Here is a 15,348-nt window from a genome sequence, read left to right as displayed (position 1 = left end):
ACTCATATGTTGCAAATTAGAAAGGATGCAAATGGAGAGCACGAGAAAAGATAGCTATTATCAATACTTATCCAAAATTTTATAAAATGCCACTTATCCAATCCAAACATTTTGATACATTCTATTGGAGCGAGTTACTCTTATATAAGAATTCCCGTCATATAGAAACAACGATAGGACTCACAAAAGAACAAATAGTCAACAATTGGTATCAAATTGAATACTACAGGTTACACTGTGTGGCATGTAAGTCGTGCCAATGATGTTGAGAACAACTCTAAGGAAGAAGATGATAATGAAGAAGAAAATGAAGGTAATCAAGATACAAATGACGTGTTAGGTGCATACGAATGAGAACTTCTCTCGCAAATGGGACCATTATGTACTATAGTACTCAATGAATTAAATATGCTTAGAAGGTGTGAATTTGACATAAATAATAATTGGGACCATATTACTATCCCACCATTTCTACATGAAAATGCAATGCAATTCATATATGACAACAAGACTAGTGGTTATTTTAATACCATACCTATGGTGCCCACCAATCCCCAGGATACATTATCTCCTGAGAAAAGATTAGTACTCCAAATAATTATGGAGCATGACCACAATCAATCACATGAACCATTACACATGACTGTGCAAGGCACAACAGGCACAGGAAAATCCCATCTAATTGCATCCATAAAAGAAATGTTCAATAAGAAGGCACACCAAAAAAGGGTACAATTACTACTCTTTGCTCCCATAGGTGTTACTACATTCAATATACGTGTTACAACTATACATTCAAAGCTTAGGATTTTTCTTAAGGATATGCAACCGCTACCAGGTCAAGCATTAATAGCATTCCAAGAAGAATTAAAATATATCAAGTACATTATTATTGAAACTACCACATGGTTGCTGAAACTACTCCCTCCCTTATTAAGGTGGAGCTTATGGCTGAAGATAACTCTTCCTGAATTAAGGTAGAGATTATGGCTGAAGTCACCTCTTCCTGATTTACGGTGGAGATTATGGTTACTGGAATTGAGTTTTTTTATTGAGGTGGGGTATCTGTCACGTGGTACCCAAAATCAAGTTCACCTTTCTTACATTTGATATTTGAGGCTGGGTGCGGGTTTCTTCAAATGAAAGATTCAGTATCATCAGGTAATTTAATACTTATTTCTTATTGCATTGTGTGTATCAAAGCACATATGTGTGGGGCCGAAACCAAAATTATTGCTTTAGCAAATGGGCGAAGGCAAATAATGTCAAACCAAATCAAATCTTATTTCACGGAGGGCTGATAAACATGAAGGTCTGCATAACGACTGAGCAGCTGACAATCTGTCTGGGAATATTCACCACCGCGAACTATTGAAAAGGGAGAACATGAGTCACACCACGGGATTGTGTGTGCTTCTGGCTAAGGAAAAACGAGATACTTGAAACCATACTTATGTATACAATATCTTGTGTGATAATACGATGATACAATTTTGGTATTCATGACCTTGGCTGAAAGAATTTCCAAATCCACAATGGCCAGAAACATTAGCCCAAATTAATGGTTAGGCATGACCAGTGTACGCTACATAAAGTAGGATAGAGGTGGCCTTTTTCTGGAGCCACCCTCCCCATACAAGTCATTCCATTGCAGCAATTCACTCATTCCAGCACCTTCTGATGCAAAGCTTGCAGAAACCTGTTCCGAAATGAACAACTTTTCAATCAGATAAAGGAAAGAATCAAGTGTAAGACATGCCCCATATGGTGAACTCTAAATTACAGACATCGCACTAATAACATCTACAATCTGCAGAAGGCATAAAGATAAAACTGCTTGAAATAATAAACGTGGCATTTCAAATAATGGATTAGGTTTTTCAAGATGTACATAACATGAACTGGTCAGTATTGGATGAGCAAGAATTGGATCTGAGATTCAACCAACCTGTTCCTTAGCCTGTCTCATGTCTTCCATTGACAAAGGCCTAAGGATAACAGCTTTGCTAGCCTCTTCATTTCCTTCTTCCTTTTTCTTTGTGTTATTAGTTGCAAATGCATCATCAGCCTTATTAAGGGACTCTGATTTGGGCCCTCCTGCTTTTTCCTTGGCCTGAGAAGAACATTGACACAATATTAAATAAATTTGTTCCGTTACCTGCCAAGTAATTGAGGATTCTATTAAATGATCTAAATCACGCTGAAAGTCATTCCTATGTTCAAACAATCTGTGGTTCTATATAGATGGTAATCAGGCGATCCCACAATAATGAAGGGCACTGTAGCTAAATAATTCAGCATAGCATGGTGTTAAAAAAAAATGGAATTGCAGACCCGTTCTCTTTCTTGTTCTTTCTTCAGTAGCTCTCTAACAGGCCGAAAAGCTGCTGTTGTGCATAGAATCTACATATCACCAATTTAAATATCGTTAATCAGTTGAACACAATTGATTTAACTATGACTTAGTGGCAGAGCATGAAGGGGGTCACAATGCTTGCCTACCTTCAAGTCACTACCAGTAAACCCTTCAGTTATGGTTGCAAGATGCTTGAAATCAAAGTCTTCTTCAATATTCTCTTTTGTGAGAATTGTCCTGAGAATTTTCTCTCTATTCTCAGCATTAGGTAGACCTACCATGATCCTATTAAAAGGGACAACCAATATCAGTCATTAGAGTTGTGATCAGATGTAAAAATAGAAAATGAAGAGCATTTAACAATTCCAGTTACCTTCTCTCAAATCGTCTAATGATCGCTTCGTCCAGATCAAATGGTCTATTTGTTGCAGCCAAAACGAGAACATGCTCTCCATTTTTAGACAGCAATCCATCCCAGTGGGACATAAACTCATTCTTTATTTTTCTCATGGCTTCATGCTCTCCAACCCTTGTCCTCTGTCCCAGCATACTGTCCACCTGACAAATGGAGACCATATATCATGTAATTTATGATAAAAAAGACTATGGTCTAACAGTAGTAGCCTCATTATATATTATAATAGGTAAAAGTAAAACAACTAACCTCATCAACGAATATCACAGTAGGAGAAATTTTGGCAGCCAAACTAAATAAAGCCCTTACATTCTTCTCGTCTTCTCCAAACCACTGTGTAATATCATGTAAAGAAATCACTCCTACGTTCCTAATTAAACTAATTTGGTGTCAAACGGAATGGAAAACGCCATCGCTGTCTACCTTGGATGTAATGGTCGACATTGAAACGTTAATGAAGTTAGCACCTGCTTCCGTTGCAAGGGCCTTTGCAAGCATTGTCTTGCCAGTTCCAGGGGGTCCAAACAACAAAATGCCCTTGCAGGGCTGGAGAGATATGCAGTTGCACATATACATTAATATTAGTAGAACCCTACCTATAGACATACTATTCAACTCCTGCTGTGTTTTGCAGCCATATGCATTTTTTCATGATAAAGATTAATTACCAATAATGCTATCATGGGCACAGCTACATTATACTTTGAAGGAAGGGATTACTACCTTGAGGAGTCCCCCTTTAAAAAGGTCTGGACGTTTGAGAGGCAACATGACAAGCTCTTGAAGAGCTTCTTTGACATTGTCCAAAGCTCCAATGTCTGAAAAGGAAACACCAATTTCACCAGCTGGAATCACCTCCGGCCTGATTCGTTTCTCAAATTCATTGTCTGGAGCTACTTCCTGTAACAATAAATATTAGGTTTTTAAGTATTATCAAAATAATCTAGATGATTTTAAATATTTCATGATTTAAAAAGTGTCATTTGCTAGGATGTAAGACTTGCCAGTTTATGGGGACTAGGAGCTGGATTTGATTTATTAGGAGTGTCAGTTTCTTTCTTAGGGGCATTTCCCTCGGAAGCAGAATCAATTTTCTCAGCTTCCGTCTTTCGCTTTGTCAGTGGAGCTGCTTCACTTTTTGGCTCAGCCTCCAAAGAAGCAGACTCCCGAGGTTCCTGCATTTGAAAAGCAAGTTTGATGAGACTAATTGCGGCCAGAAGACATCGAGAGAGTGAAACTAATTTTTTTTGACAACCTTTGAAGAATCACCATTGGTGACTTGTCGTGCATCTTTGCCCTCAGCCTTTCCTGACTTGAATACCCTCAACCCATGCTCCAAACTGCTTACATTACATCAAATGTTTAGAAAATAATAAAATATATAAATAAGATCTTTGGTCCAGAGGGAAAGTAATCAAATAGACCTTTTTGAAGAAATAATAAGCTTTCCATTTCTGTACTCTGGATTTTTAGTGTTCATTAGATGATAAGAAATGGCAGACATCACAATTTCTTCAATATCTGCAATAATAAATCAGAGTTATTGATCTTCTTAAAATAAATTTGGGAATCTGCAAGAAAAGATGGCAGGGATAAACACTTACAAGAACTTAGAAGCACTGAGTCAGAAAAACAAATTGATCCCAAATCATCACATTCAAGATCATTTTCTGCAAGAACCTTTCAAAATAATAGAGTAACAATAATCAAAAACTTAAAACGGATTTTGAAATGTTAGTTCTGATGCAGAGGCATACATACTACTTTAGAAGACAATCTGAGCTCTGACATCATGATAAAATGTATTAATGGAGGGAGAAGGCAACAATATACATTCCAAGATATGAGATAAAAAATAAAAACTTGATCTCTGCGAAAAGTAAAGGAAGAGATAATACAAAATCATAAATCATCAAGAAAGAAAAACAAAATTCCACTGAGACTGATGATTCACAAATCCATATCAACTAAGAACATGATTATTTACAGATTTTTGGAAAACACTTTTATTCCTTACTTCTGATATATGATTCCTGTTGTCCTGGAATTGAATGATTTTCAAGTCCCCTTCGAGCTGACTCTTCCAGTTGACAAGGCTAGCATTATCCTCAGGGGGTTTTATGTCAATATTATAGGGAAAGAGCAATGAAAGCTTTTCATCTATTTTTCTACAGTCTTGTGTGTCTGATTGGTCCACCATTCTAGAAGCTAAAACCAACACTGTTCCCGAAAGCTTCTCAAACATTTTGCAAAATAAGTTATACATTCTTGCTGTCCTGAATATAAGCCTCTCAGCATCCCTCAAATACAGAACTACAGGGCTTGTCCTGGAGACTTTCTTAATAACCTGCAGCATATTTTTCTCATAATAGTAAGTTGTAGAAACTTAAAAACTAGATTCTGTAGAAAAGATAATATGAAAGGCACGTCCACTTCATCACCTTGTAGAGAGATTGCACAAGTAGCTTTTCATCAAAAGTCCAACTGTTTGTGCGCCTAAGAGGACCTGCTTTTATTCAAAGGAAGAGGCAGAGGCATCAGCAATGCCTCAATTAATTAATCAATAAGCAAACTTACTGATTCAAAAAATAGTTTAATAGTCTGGTGGCCAGAATCCCAAAAAGCAAAACAAATCTGACAGAAGCTACCCTTGATCAATTCATGAACTAACAAAAGGACCTGGATTTTGGCATGTGGCAAAAGAAGCAGCTAGCCTTGATAAATCAGCTGCTGATGCAGAATTGCGTCTGAGCTTATTAAAGTTGTCAATACTTTCAAGACCGCTGAAAGTGGAAAAAGAAGATAATTCCATACCATTAACGAATGGATACCCAATAAATAAACAGAAAACTTAAAGAGTCAGGACAATTCCATTACCTGTTGTTTGATTCAACATTGCTATTCTGTCTCCAAAGTGAACCTGGAATTAACCAGGATAAGGTAAGTCCTTTCAGACCATGAAGATTGAGATTTATAATACAAAAACTATTTCTTAATACGAAGCATCTGCAGATTCTATGTATATGGTCACCTGATTCACTAGCCTTTGAGCCTTCTCGGGAAGGTAGAATAGACAGATTTTCTAGTAATCCAGTTACACGCTCAAGTGCGGATGTAGATGGACTTTTTGCAATCTGCAAGCAGGTCAACAAAGAAAAGAGAGTCTGTGAAATCCTCCTAGAACTTAGATAAGACTAGAAAAGAAAAAAGAAAACATGGATACACAAGAAATCGAACATGGAGAAACTTACAGGATCACGGCCTCCGCCATATCTGCTTTGTACCTACACGTTTGTGACAAGGATATATTGAAGACCATACTTAATAGGATTGAAGGAAATCAATAACAAAAAGGACATCATTAGCACCATTGCTACTTTACCTTTAGGGAAAAGTCTGTTATATCTAACAACAACAATTTAGCCTCAAAATAGTGTGCTAATGCTTTTGCAAGCATTTGGAGATAAGGCTCTACAAAAATTTAAGACACACAAAGTCAGATTGTGAACTTCCACAGTTTTGGTTGAAAAAAGAAATTGCTAAAGCGTGGACATTACTCACCTGCAGAGCCTGATAATAAAATTGTACGACTTGCTGGAGTCAGATTCCTAGTATATTTTGAAATTTCTCCTTGCTTCAAGTGAACATAAGCAGCACTAATTAATAGCACCCTCGTTTGTTCACTGACATATATTTATAGTCCAGTAAAAGCTCAAATTAGTCCACTGTCACAGATTAATTAACTCCAATCTATATCAAAGACTAGGTTTAGTCTACTGTCATAGATAAATGAAGTCCAGCATTTATCAAATACTCAATTTTGGTTCTCTGAAAAGTATCAAGTCTGGTCCAAATGTCCCGAGTCTGGAATTTTAAATCTCAGACCAAATTTAGAGGCAAAAATTAAAAAATACAGAACTATAAGAAGAAAAAAAAAAATTATGTTCCAAAAACGCAGAACTATAAGAAGAAACAAGAAATTATGTCCCAAAAGAAGATGCATTTCTTGGCATCAATCGTTCTTTCCCTTAAAGAAGGCACATAAGAGAATCATGTAAGAAATAAACTTCAAGCAATTTAGACTTCTGTGCTGCTAATTTGCAGAGGTAAACGTCAAGGATTGATAAGGAAAATTTAATTATTGATTCAGCGCTATATCTACAATGAACTCCGGATATCCAAAGTATAAAGAAATGTAATACAGTAAGATACCATAACACTTTACAGTAAGGCATGACTTGAACAGGAGAGCACTTAATGCTTTTGAGAAAAAACAGATTTTCTTCAGTTTACGAGAATCTTGTTCTCAGTGTATTGATATTAATTTCTTCTTTTGGGATCAACCGTAAATCAGATTATTTACATAACGTAGTACTAAACATTCAATTCGCATATTCAAGCTTCTGATCTTTCTGAATTGTGGGAAAAACGGCCAAGCATCTCTGACAATCGTACCCCCTACCCACATAAACATTTCACTAGCCTTACCTTCCACCATAAACTAGATAGATAGGTAGGGTGAGGTTATGAAATAACCTGATTCAAATGTACAATAAATAAAGATATGGAACCTCCAATCTGATCATTATTATGCATCAATGCATATAAGATGAGGCTAGATAGTGCAAATGAAATTAAAAAGGAAACCTTTGATTCCAAGCATTGAAATGCAAATGCTTGTTTATGACTCGGCAATGCCAATTGCGAGCCTGTTCTTATCTGCCCAATTTGAAATCTGGATGCTGGAAATTCAACCTGAACTAAGCGGCAATCTCTTGCCAAAAGCAAGCCCTCTGAATTGCATTCAAAACTAAAAGCAGAACCAGCTCTGTGAACTGTTAAAGTCTAACAGGATTTCCCTCAGGGTACTCCACACACCTACACATTTATATCGATGATATTTGGATTGGACTCTAAACAATATATTACCAACATTTGAGATCAATCCTTCATAATCCATAATCTATAATCTTTTCTAGTTAAGGCATCATTTCGCACTATCCAAAACATCGTAAATCCAGAAATCATGTGTTATATTTTTCCATTTAGTATAATCATATATTCTAATACATATGATATTAAATATTTTTTTGAGTAATATAAACATATAATCTGATACACATATGATATAGAATATCAGATGACAAGGGAAACATTTATTCGAAAAATCCCAAATATCCCAGTGAAATTTAAAAGTCATTGAATTATATTTTTCCATAAAAATATAAACATATAATCTGACACAGATTATACATAAATGAATGCGGGAATATAATTATATATATATGTGTGTGTGGGGGGATGGAGAATTAATAGAGGCAGCGGCATAAATAAACCAAACTAAAAAGTTATCTCTCATCTTCTATGACAGTAAACTTAAGCAGATCTTTCATACCCAAAAATACTGGAACACAAAAATTTCCATCCTGTTAACAAAATTAACCTCTGAACATTTACAAATATCTAAACAAAAGTTTTCTCATCACCCGTCAGAAACATATTACAAAAGCCTTTAAACCTAGATAACCAAGAACAGAGCAGGGGGCAAAAAATGCCCAGGAGGCCATTTGCAAACTTATCCTTTCAAACTCAACCCAGAGAAACCTAAGAAGCACGCAAAAAACTCATCAAGGCAACTTTTTATTGAAAACAAAATTTACCTGAGAAAGTAAGGAAACTCATTGAAGGTAACACTGCTATCCTTGCCTTCCACAACCAGCTTGATCAATTCTTGCTCGATACAATCTGAGTGGCTCAGACCCACATCAATATTACCACCTCCACTCCCCCACCTGTTCAACCCAAGTCCCAAACCCACTCCAATACCCACACCCAGTGCAGACATCATTGCCGCTTTTCCCTCCATTGCCCAATACAAGTTTTTCCTCCTCCACCCTTTAAACCCCCTTACCCACCAAAGAAAAATTACAGAGACCTTCTTAGCACGTGAATCACACGGAGAAGTACCAGAAAGCAGCAACTAGAGATAAATCCTAGCGAGTGAGAATAAGATGAGTTTGAAGGAGAAAGTGAACAATATATTCAACTACAATGTCCTCTCGCACCGCTTCCTTCCCTCTTCCTTGTGACAAATATAACCAGAGGGAAATGAGATTTATGATGGACTTACGTGAATTAACGTGTAGAATATTTGTATATTTTATATTCAACGTTAAATTAGTCCCACATTTATAGCTTATCACCGCCTGCCACCCTTGCTCTCTACATTCCCGGCCACCGGATTTCGACCTCTCGGCTGTAGAGAAGTGTCGGAATCTGATTTTGCCGCCCGTTACAATCCTTGTTTGTTATTTCCTGGCAAGACCAACCGAGCAATTTTGTTGAAGAGCAGAGTGGCAGTTTTTTTGACCTTTCGTACTTGTCTCTTCATCTTCCCTTACCCTCCGGTACATATTTATTTTATTTCTTTTAACTCAAAGGTGGTTAAAGGATATGACAAAGGTGGTGGGTTATTTTGGAGAACAAACTTCTTAGTCACTACAAGTGAAAGAAAAAGAAGTGTATAATCTTATTTATTCTTGTTTGTTATTTATTTGAGTTTGATTATTAGTAAGAATTTTGTTCTATTGACTAATAAAGTGTTTAAATTGAACGAAATCAAATTTAATTTACTTTCTAGTTATTTGACTTTTTCTTATCACTGATGAAAGAAGTTGTGCTAATCACATTGGATAGGGCGAGCATATAATTTGATGTCTTTATATGAAATATGTACCGAGGTTTTGTAAGTGGAATGGAGTTCTAATTAGGGAATTACTAGATGAGCTAACAAGAGCTCCTCAACAAATACAACCACATGTACCTAGGTGAATACTGATATGTAGTAGCAAACCCAATGCCAATTTCTATAATTTCTTGATCAAAAATTATAACTACACAAGCACCACTTACAATAAGAATATGTTCTAGCAAGCACTCAATTGTAGTAGCTACATTGTTAGTGCTCATTCCTCCTATCAATAGTAGACATTGTCAATTTTTCAATAAAATGTGTATGGGTAGGCTAAGGCCTCAAATTCCACTCCTTAATGACTTCTTTAGTTCATTCAAAATAGGTTATATTAATTAAGGAATCATAGGTGTCTAATTCTAGTAAAGGAGAGAAAAAAAAATGCAAACTACCCTTAAGGGGTCTAGTTTCATATAACTAGGCTCATATCCTTTAGCATATTGAGAATCTTTAGTTGATGGACTCAACATGTGTGGCAAACAAGATTTAAATATTTTCCAACCTCTAGAGCATCTATAGTGACCAAGTAAGATGACTCATAAAATATTTTCTTGAATCCAAATGCATGTTTGAATGTGATTCATAATTGCTACATATGTATCAAGTTTACTCAACATGTTGAGAAAATTTGTCAAGCTTTGTGCTCAACTTACTACATGTATGAAGTTGCAATTTAAACAAACCATTGAGAAAGTATTTGAATTAAAAGAGGATTTGGAAAATGCATGGGAAGAGCATGAGGCAAGTCTTAAAAAACCAATCACCTCATTGTAGAGTTAAATGTGTAAATGATTTATTTTGCCTATACACATTTTGGAACTCAAGTGTTACCCATGGAAAGTGTTGCAAGTGCTCTATTTTGGCTATAGAAAACTCCATGTATGAGGTCCACTTTCTTCCAATATTTTATTCATAAATTTTCACATATATTTTCAATAGTTATATTGTGGATAACATGTTGATGATAGCTTATGTGTGACAAAAGCATAAGGAAAGGGGAAAGATAGATGGAAAGGGACGAAGGGGAAAGAGGAAAAATAGGCTAGAAAGGGGTGAGAAAGAGATAAATGAGGAAAAACAAAAATGTGGCAAATATAATAGTAGGCATTGTAAGGTATGCATTTTGCCCTCTCTAGTGAACTTTGTTGGAAACAATGAGGCAAAATTGACAAAAGTGATGCATAGCATATGCATTTCCACAACAAAGATTGTATAATATAATATTAAAGTGATTGAACAAATCAATAGAAAATGGAATAGTAAATACAAGTAATGCAAAATTTACATGATGAAACTGTTTTAAAAAAGCTTCCATGAGATTTGAACTTTATATTAAACTTCAAATTAGTTTAGCACAATACAACTTTACTTCAACAATGTGCAAAACAACTTAGCTTCTACTAACATAAGTCTCTAGTTTTTAGAAGTACTAAAATGAGAATATCATTGTGGTATCTCAAAACAAGGTTCAAAGTTGACAAAAAATAAAAGTGATCACATTGCCTTCACATGTGTGCCAAATCCATAATTAATCATAATTGGTCAACTTCTATTACTCCATTAATCATTGATGCCTTTGGCAACTAACACACACATCTTAGCATCCCATTCAAGACAACAATCAAGATATATGCAACAACATGCAAGTCTAAGTATCCCCCAACACTCAATTGAATACTTAAAAAAGAGTGTTCTACGCAATGCTTTATTACCATATCTATATACCTCTATAAATACAATTACAATTTATCAAAGACCTAGATAAATATTAATTGTTTTATGCCTTGGGTCCTTCGGTACATAAGTAACCTTCCAAAAGTCCCAAAGACACATGAAAGTGACTTAGAATCACAAGGTTAATGTCATCTTATCCTAATGTTCTCCCATTCAACATTACAAATTGCAATTACATCCACAAGGAAACATAAAGTTATAATCAAGTATAGTAATCAAGGCCTCGTGACCCTTGTGCGCCAAGAGAACTTATAAATGACTATTGAATTCATAGGATAATTTGTGATAATATCCAACATGTCAACTTTCTCTATTAAGACCTTTCCATTTTAAACCATTTCTTGTAGAAACTAATGATGAACATTTGGTGAAGGGTACTCCCCTTACCAACACAACACACACACACACACACACACACACACACAATATAATTATAGTATTTAGAAATATGACATGCAAAGCCACATGAACATATTTCTTATAATAATATGTAAGCTAGAGCCATCATATGCATCCCCTAAACTATCCTAAACAAACCTCCCAAGAATGTTCTAGAAATTTTAATCTTAAACTTTGAGGCAGACCATCACTAAATTATTAGTATTCATATTTTATTACACTAGAGTAGGCCTCAACAACTTTTAGAACTCAAAAGAAATCTTGAAGGAATTTCATTTTTGTTGACTACATGTAGCACAACTTCCAAAGACCATAACTCATTGCTAGTTGATCCAATAGACTATTATGAACCCATTTTGGAAATGATCCAAACTACTCTACTACAATTTCTTTACACAAGCTCTAGTTGGGCGAGGGTTTGCTGCCAATACCAATGTTTTTCAATATCTTGAAAACTAGACTTGATCTTACAATGGAACATTAGATATAGATTGACATATCTAAAGTAAACCTCTAGGGAATAAATTATAACATTCTAAGCTCCACAACCAACTTACTAGAAAATAGTAAGCATTCGAAAATAGCATATCTAGACAACCCTTATTGACAAGACAAACCAGATAATATTTTTGGGTGATGCAAGATTGCCTTTACACCCAAGATGCTCCTACATTAGACACTCTAGTTAATTTGAAAAGTGACATTATTAGATCTCAAGTTTTCAAAGGAAAATAAAAATAATTAGCTTCTTTTGACAATCATGATGAATCTTCAATATGTCTTCCTTTTTATTTGACAATATATTCTTCATATGTCATGTTTCTTGTGCTTCTGCCAACATGGCTATCCAAAAATGTTCAATCTCCTTTATAGATGAAGTAGTTGTTGGAATATTCCTTCGTGCTTATAAGACCTCATCTTCGAAACCTCCTTCATAGTACTCTGTTAGATCTAAAATGCTAAAAATTGGTGAAATATTCAATTCATTGGGCAATTCTACTTCATAGATATTTCTTAAATCATGCTTCTTCGGTATCTTGCATGGTCCAAACTTCTTCATCTTCAACTTATTGCATGATCCAATGAGAAATCTCTCCTTTCTCAAATAGCCATGACTTCATCTCCAAACTAAAATTTTGTATTCCTTCATTTCTCATTTTTCTTAGCCTTGTACTATGTATTCATTTTAGTAATGTGATTCCTCACCTCCTCGTGCAAGTTCTTTAAGTGTTCTATAAAGTTTTTATGCTTTGAGACTACTTGTCTACCTCTGTCCATCTTCTTTAGTTCAAAAGCATTTTGGGACTACTTCCATATACTACCTGGAATGGTGATTTACTAGTGCTCATATTGACATAATTATTGTATGCAAATTCAATATGTGGTAAAATCAAATCCCATCCCTTTGATCTATCTCTAACCAAACATCGCAAAAGGTTTCCTAAACTCATATTCACCACTTTTGTCTATCTATTAATGTGTGAATGATGCGTTGCGCTGAACTTCAAAACTACCCTTAACTTCTTCTGTAATTTTCTCCAAAAGTATCCAACAAATTTAGTATCTCAATCTTAAAATATGCTCTTTGATAGATATTTGTCTCTCCACTTCTTTGAAAAATAATTATGCTACATGAACCACAACATTAGTCTTCTTGCAAGGATGAATTTTGCCATATTTGAGAACCTATCTATTCTACTATGAAAAATGAATCATGCCTCCTTTGATTTATTGGTAAGCCAAAAACAAATTTCATACTAATATCCTCTCTTGGTGTCTCTAAGATAGATAATAGAAAACATAACCATGTATTCTACTTAGATCCTTTTGCCATATGATATATGCTACAACTCTATACAAATTTATTAATGTCTTGATTCAATTGTGGCCAAAAATAATTTTCACTAATTAAAATAATGGTTTTATCCCATAGAACTCTTGGGAATGTACAACTAATTGTCTTCGAACATACCATCTTGGATTATGAAGTATAACCATCTGGTTATCTCTAGAGTAACATGTTTTGTACAAGCTTTCCAAGCTTCACCAAAATCAAGATCACCTAGATACAAACTCTTGAGTTCCTTGAACCCAACAACCTCAATCCACATATCTATCAAAAAAAATTGTCTACTGCTAAGGGCATATGTAGCCCTATTAGACTTCCCACTCCCATGTCTCAAAAAAAAGTGTAAATTTGCAAAAACTCAACCCATTTCAAATGCCTCCAATTCAACTTCCCTTGACTATTCAAATATTGCAAAGATGGTGATCAGTAAATAAAATAGACTCTTCTAGTGAAATATAGTAACTCCACTTCTTCAATGTCTGAACTATAACATATAACTTCTAATAATAAACATAATTTTTTTTTTGGCATCATTCGACTGTGATGTAGGAGCATCCTGGGTACAAGGGCAATCTTGTATCACCCAAAAATATTTTATTTTCAATCTTTTCCATTTTAATAAGGACTAGTAGATAGGGTAGTTACTATGGGAATTTACTATTTTTAGTAAGTTTGTCATACAAGCTCGAAATGTTCTCATTTTCTATAGGATGGTTCATTTTAGAGTTGTAAGCCTGCCATAAAAATCTCATTGCTCAAGCATTAGTATCAAAGAAGTTATTGCAGATTTTTAGTGAAAAAATTTGCAGAAAAATCTTCAAGTTCACTGTTGGAGGTCTTAGAGTGCCCAGATGAGGTCCAAAAACTCAACGGAAGGGTGCTAGCGCAATATTGAGCCTATACATTAGGAGCTGGCATTTTCGAAAAGTGGTTACAGTAGCCAATTGGAGCAATGGTTCGTGAGTTATGGCCTTTGGAAGTTGGGCTACCAAAATTTCTAAAATAATTTGTCAAAGATGTGTTTGGCCGACTCTATGTGTATTGCTAGGGTCTGTTGGCCCTAGGTATTAAGTTTGAGCATCTAAAACCTTTTCGGGTGGCATAAAATTGCCTATTTAAGAAAGACCTGAACATTGTCTAGGATAGCTCTAAGTGATAGTTCATAGCTTGTCTTGCAAATTATTGTACTCATGAATTCTGTAATTTTGCATTTGTGTTGCAAATAAGAAATCCATATTTTTTTCTCACATTTTTTTGTTTTTTCTATGTTTATGTTATGAGTTTATGGTATTAAGGGGATTGCCCTACATTAAGTGGTATTAGAGCTAGAGTTCTTGAGTGTGTGGATAGATTGCTGACCGTGAGGCAATTCATACCAGGACCTAGTTTGGGCTGAACATGTAGATAGATCGCTGATTGTGAGGCAATTTGCATTAGGGTTTCAACAGAAGTGCAAAAATGCCTTCACGAAGAGAGCATGGTGGAAGAGTTGTAGGTGTTCCACCTAAGGGTTTTTGAGCCCTCCAAAGGCAAATGCAAGCATTGGAAGAACAAATGCAAAGAGGAATAAATCTTCCTGTAAGAGATGAAAGCGAGGATGAGGATGAAGTAGAAGAAAATGCCAAAGAAGAGGCAGTTCTAACTCCAAAGGAAGAGAGGTTGTTTAGGGCCATCTCCAAGATTGGAAAAATACCTAAGTTTGAGGTTCCCACATTTTAAGGAAATCTTAACCCATAAGAACCGATCAATTGGATCAATGAGCTAAAGGAGTACTTTGAGTATGAAGATATTGATGATCCTGATAGGGTCAAGTTTGTGAAGGAAAAACTAAAGGGACATGCGAA

The 15,348-nt window shown here is 35.3% G+C and overlaps 1 protein-coding gene across 2 annotated transcripts; it reads right to left on the bottom strand.

The window, feature by feature from the left end:
• Window positions 1-1,260: 1,260 nt before the first annotated feature.
• Window positions 1,261-8,942, bottom strand: LOC149550165 (uncharacterized). 2 transcript variants are annotated; one of them, XM_089795031.1, is made up of 21 exons: window positions 8,432-8,942; window positions 6,333-6,454; window positions 6,154-6,242; window positions 6,023-6,055; window positions 5,803-5,905; window positions 5,649-5,691; window positions 5,451-5,554; window positions 5,213-5,277; window positions 4,789-5,118; window positions 4,376-4,451; window positions 4,196-4,292; window positions 4,027-4,111; window positions 3,776-3,946; window positions 3,495-3,671; window positions 3,195-3,317; window positions 3,021-3,104; window positions 2,730-2,914; window positions 2,503-2,641; window positions 2,335-2,403; window positions 1,892-2,113; window positions 1,261-1,699 (listed from the first exon to the last, which is right to left on the bottom strand). In XM_089795031.1, the coding sequence occupies exons 1-20, from the start codon at window positions 8,635-8,637 to the stop codon at window positions 1,940-1,942; spliced, it is 2,475 nt and encodes an 824-aa protein (XP_089651157.1). In that variant the 5' UTR covers window positions 8,638-8,942; the 3' UTR covers window positions 1,261-1,699; window positions 1,892-1,939. The 2 variants fall into 2 exon arrangements, with proteins under 2 accessions (XP_089651157.1, XP_089651156.1); XM_089795030.1 differs by having other exon boundaries at window positions 1,949-2,113.
• Between the last annotated feature and the right edge of the window lie 6,406 nt (window positions 8,943-15,348).

The sequence above is a fragment of the Cupressus sempervirens genome, chromosome 7, assembly GCF_028749045.1.
Source record: "Cupressus sempervirens isolate cs-2001-9-10 chromosome 7, ASM2874904v1, whole genome shotgun sequence".
NCBI lineage: Eukaryota > Viridiplantae > Streptophyta > Pinopsida > Cupressales > Cupressaceae > Cupressus > Cupressus sempervirens.
Note: the sequence above shows the minus strand (reverse complement) of the source record. Positions and strands in the feature narration are given on the sequence as shown.

Bases quoted from the DNA above. Each gene is read 5' to 3' on its own strand.
- LOC149550165 (XM_089795030.1), bottom strand. From the start codon at position 8,637: ATGGAGGGAAAAGCGGCAATGATGTCTGCACTGGGTGTGGGTATTGGA. The intron at 3,318-3,494 runs GTAGTAATCCCT...ATATCTCTCCAG, and splicing joins TTAAAGGGGGACTCCTCAAG to CCCTGCAAGGGCATTTTGTT. The intron at 2,404-2,502 runs GTAGGCAAGCAT...GGTGATATGTAG, and splicing joins TTACTGGTAGTGACTTGAAG to ATTCTATGCACAACAGCAGC.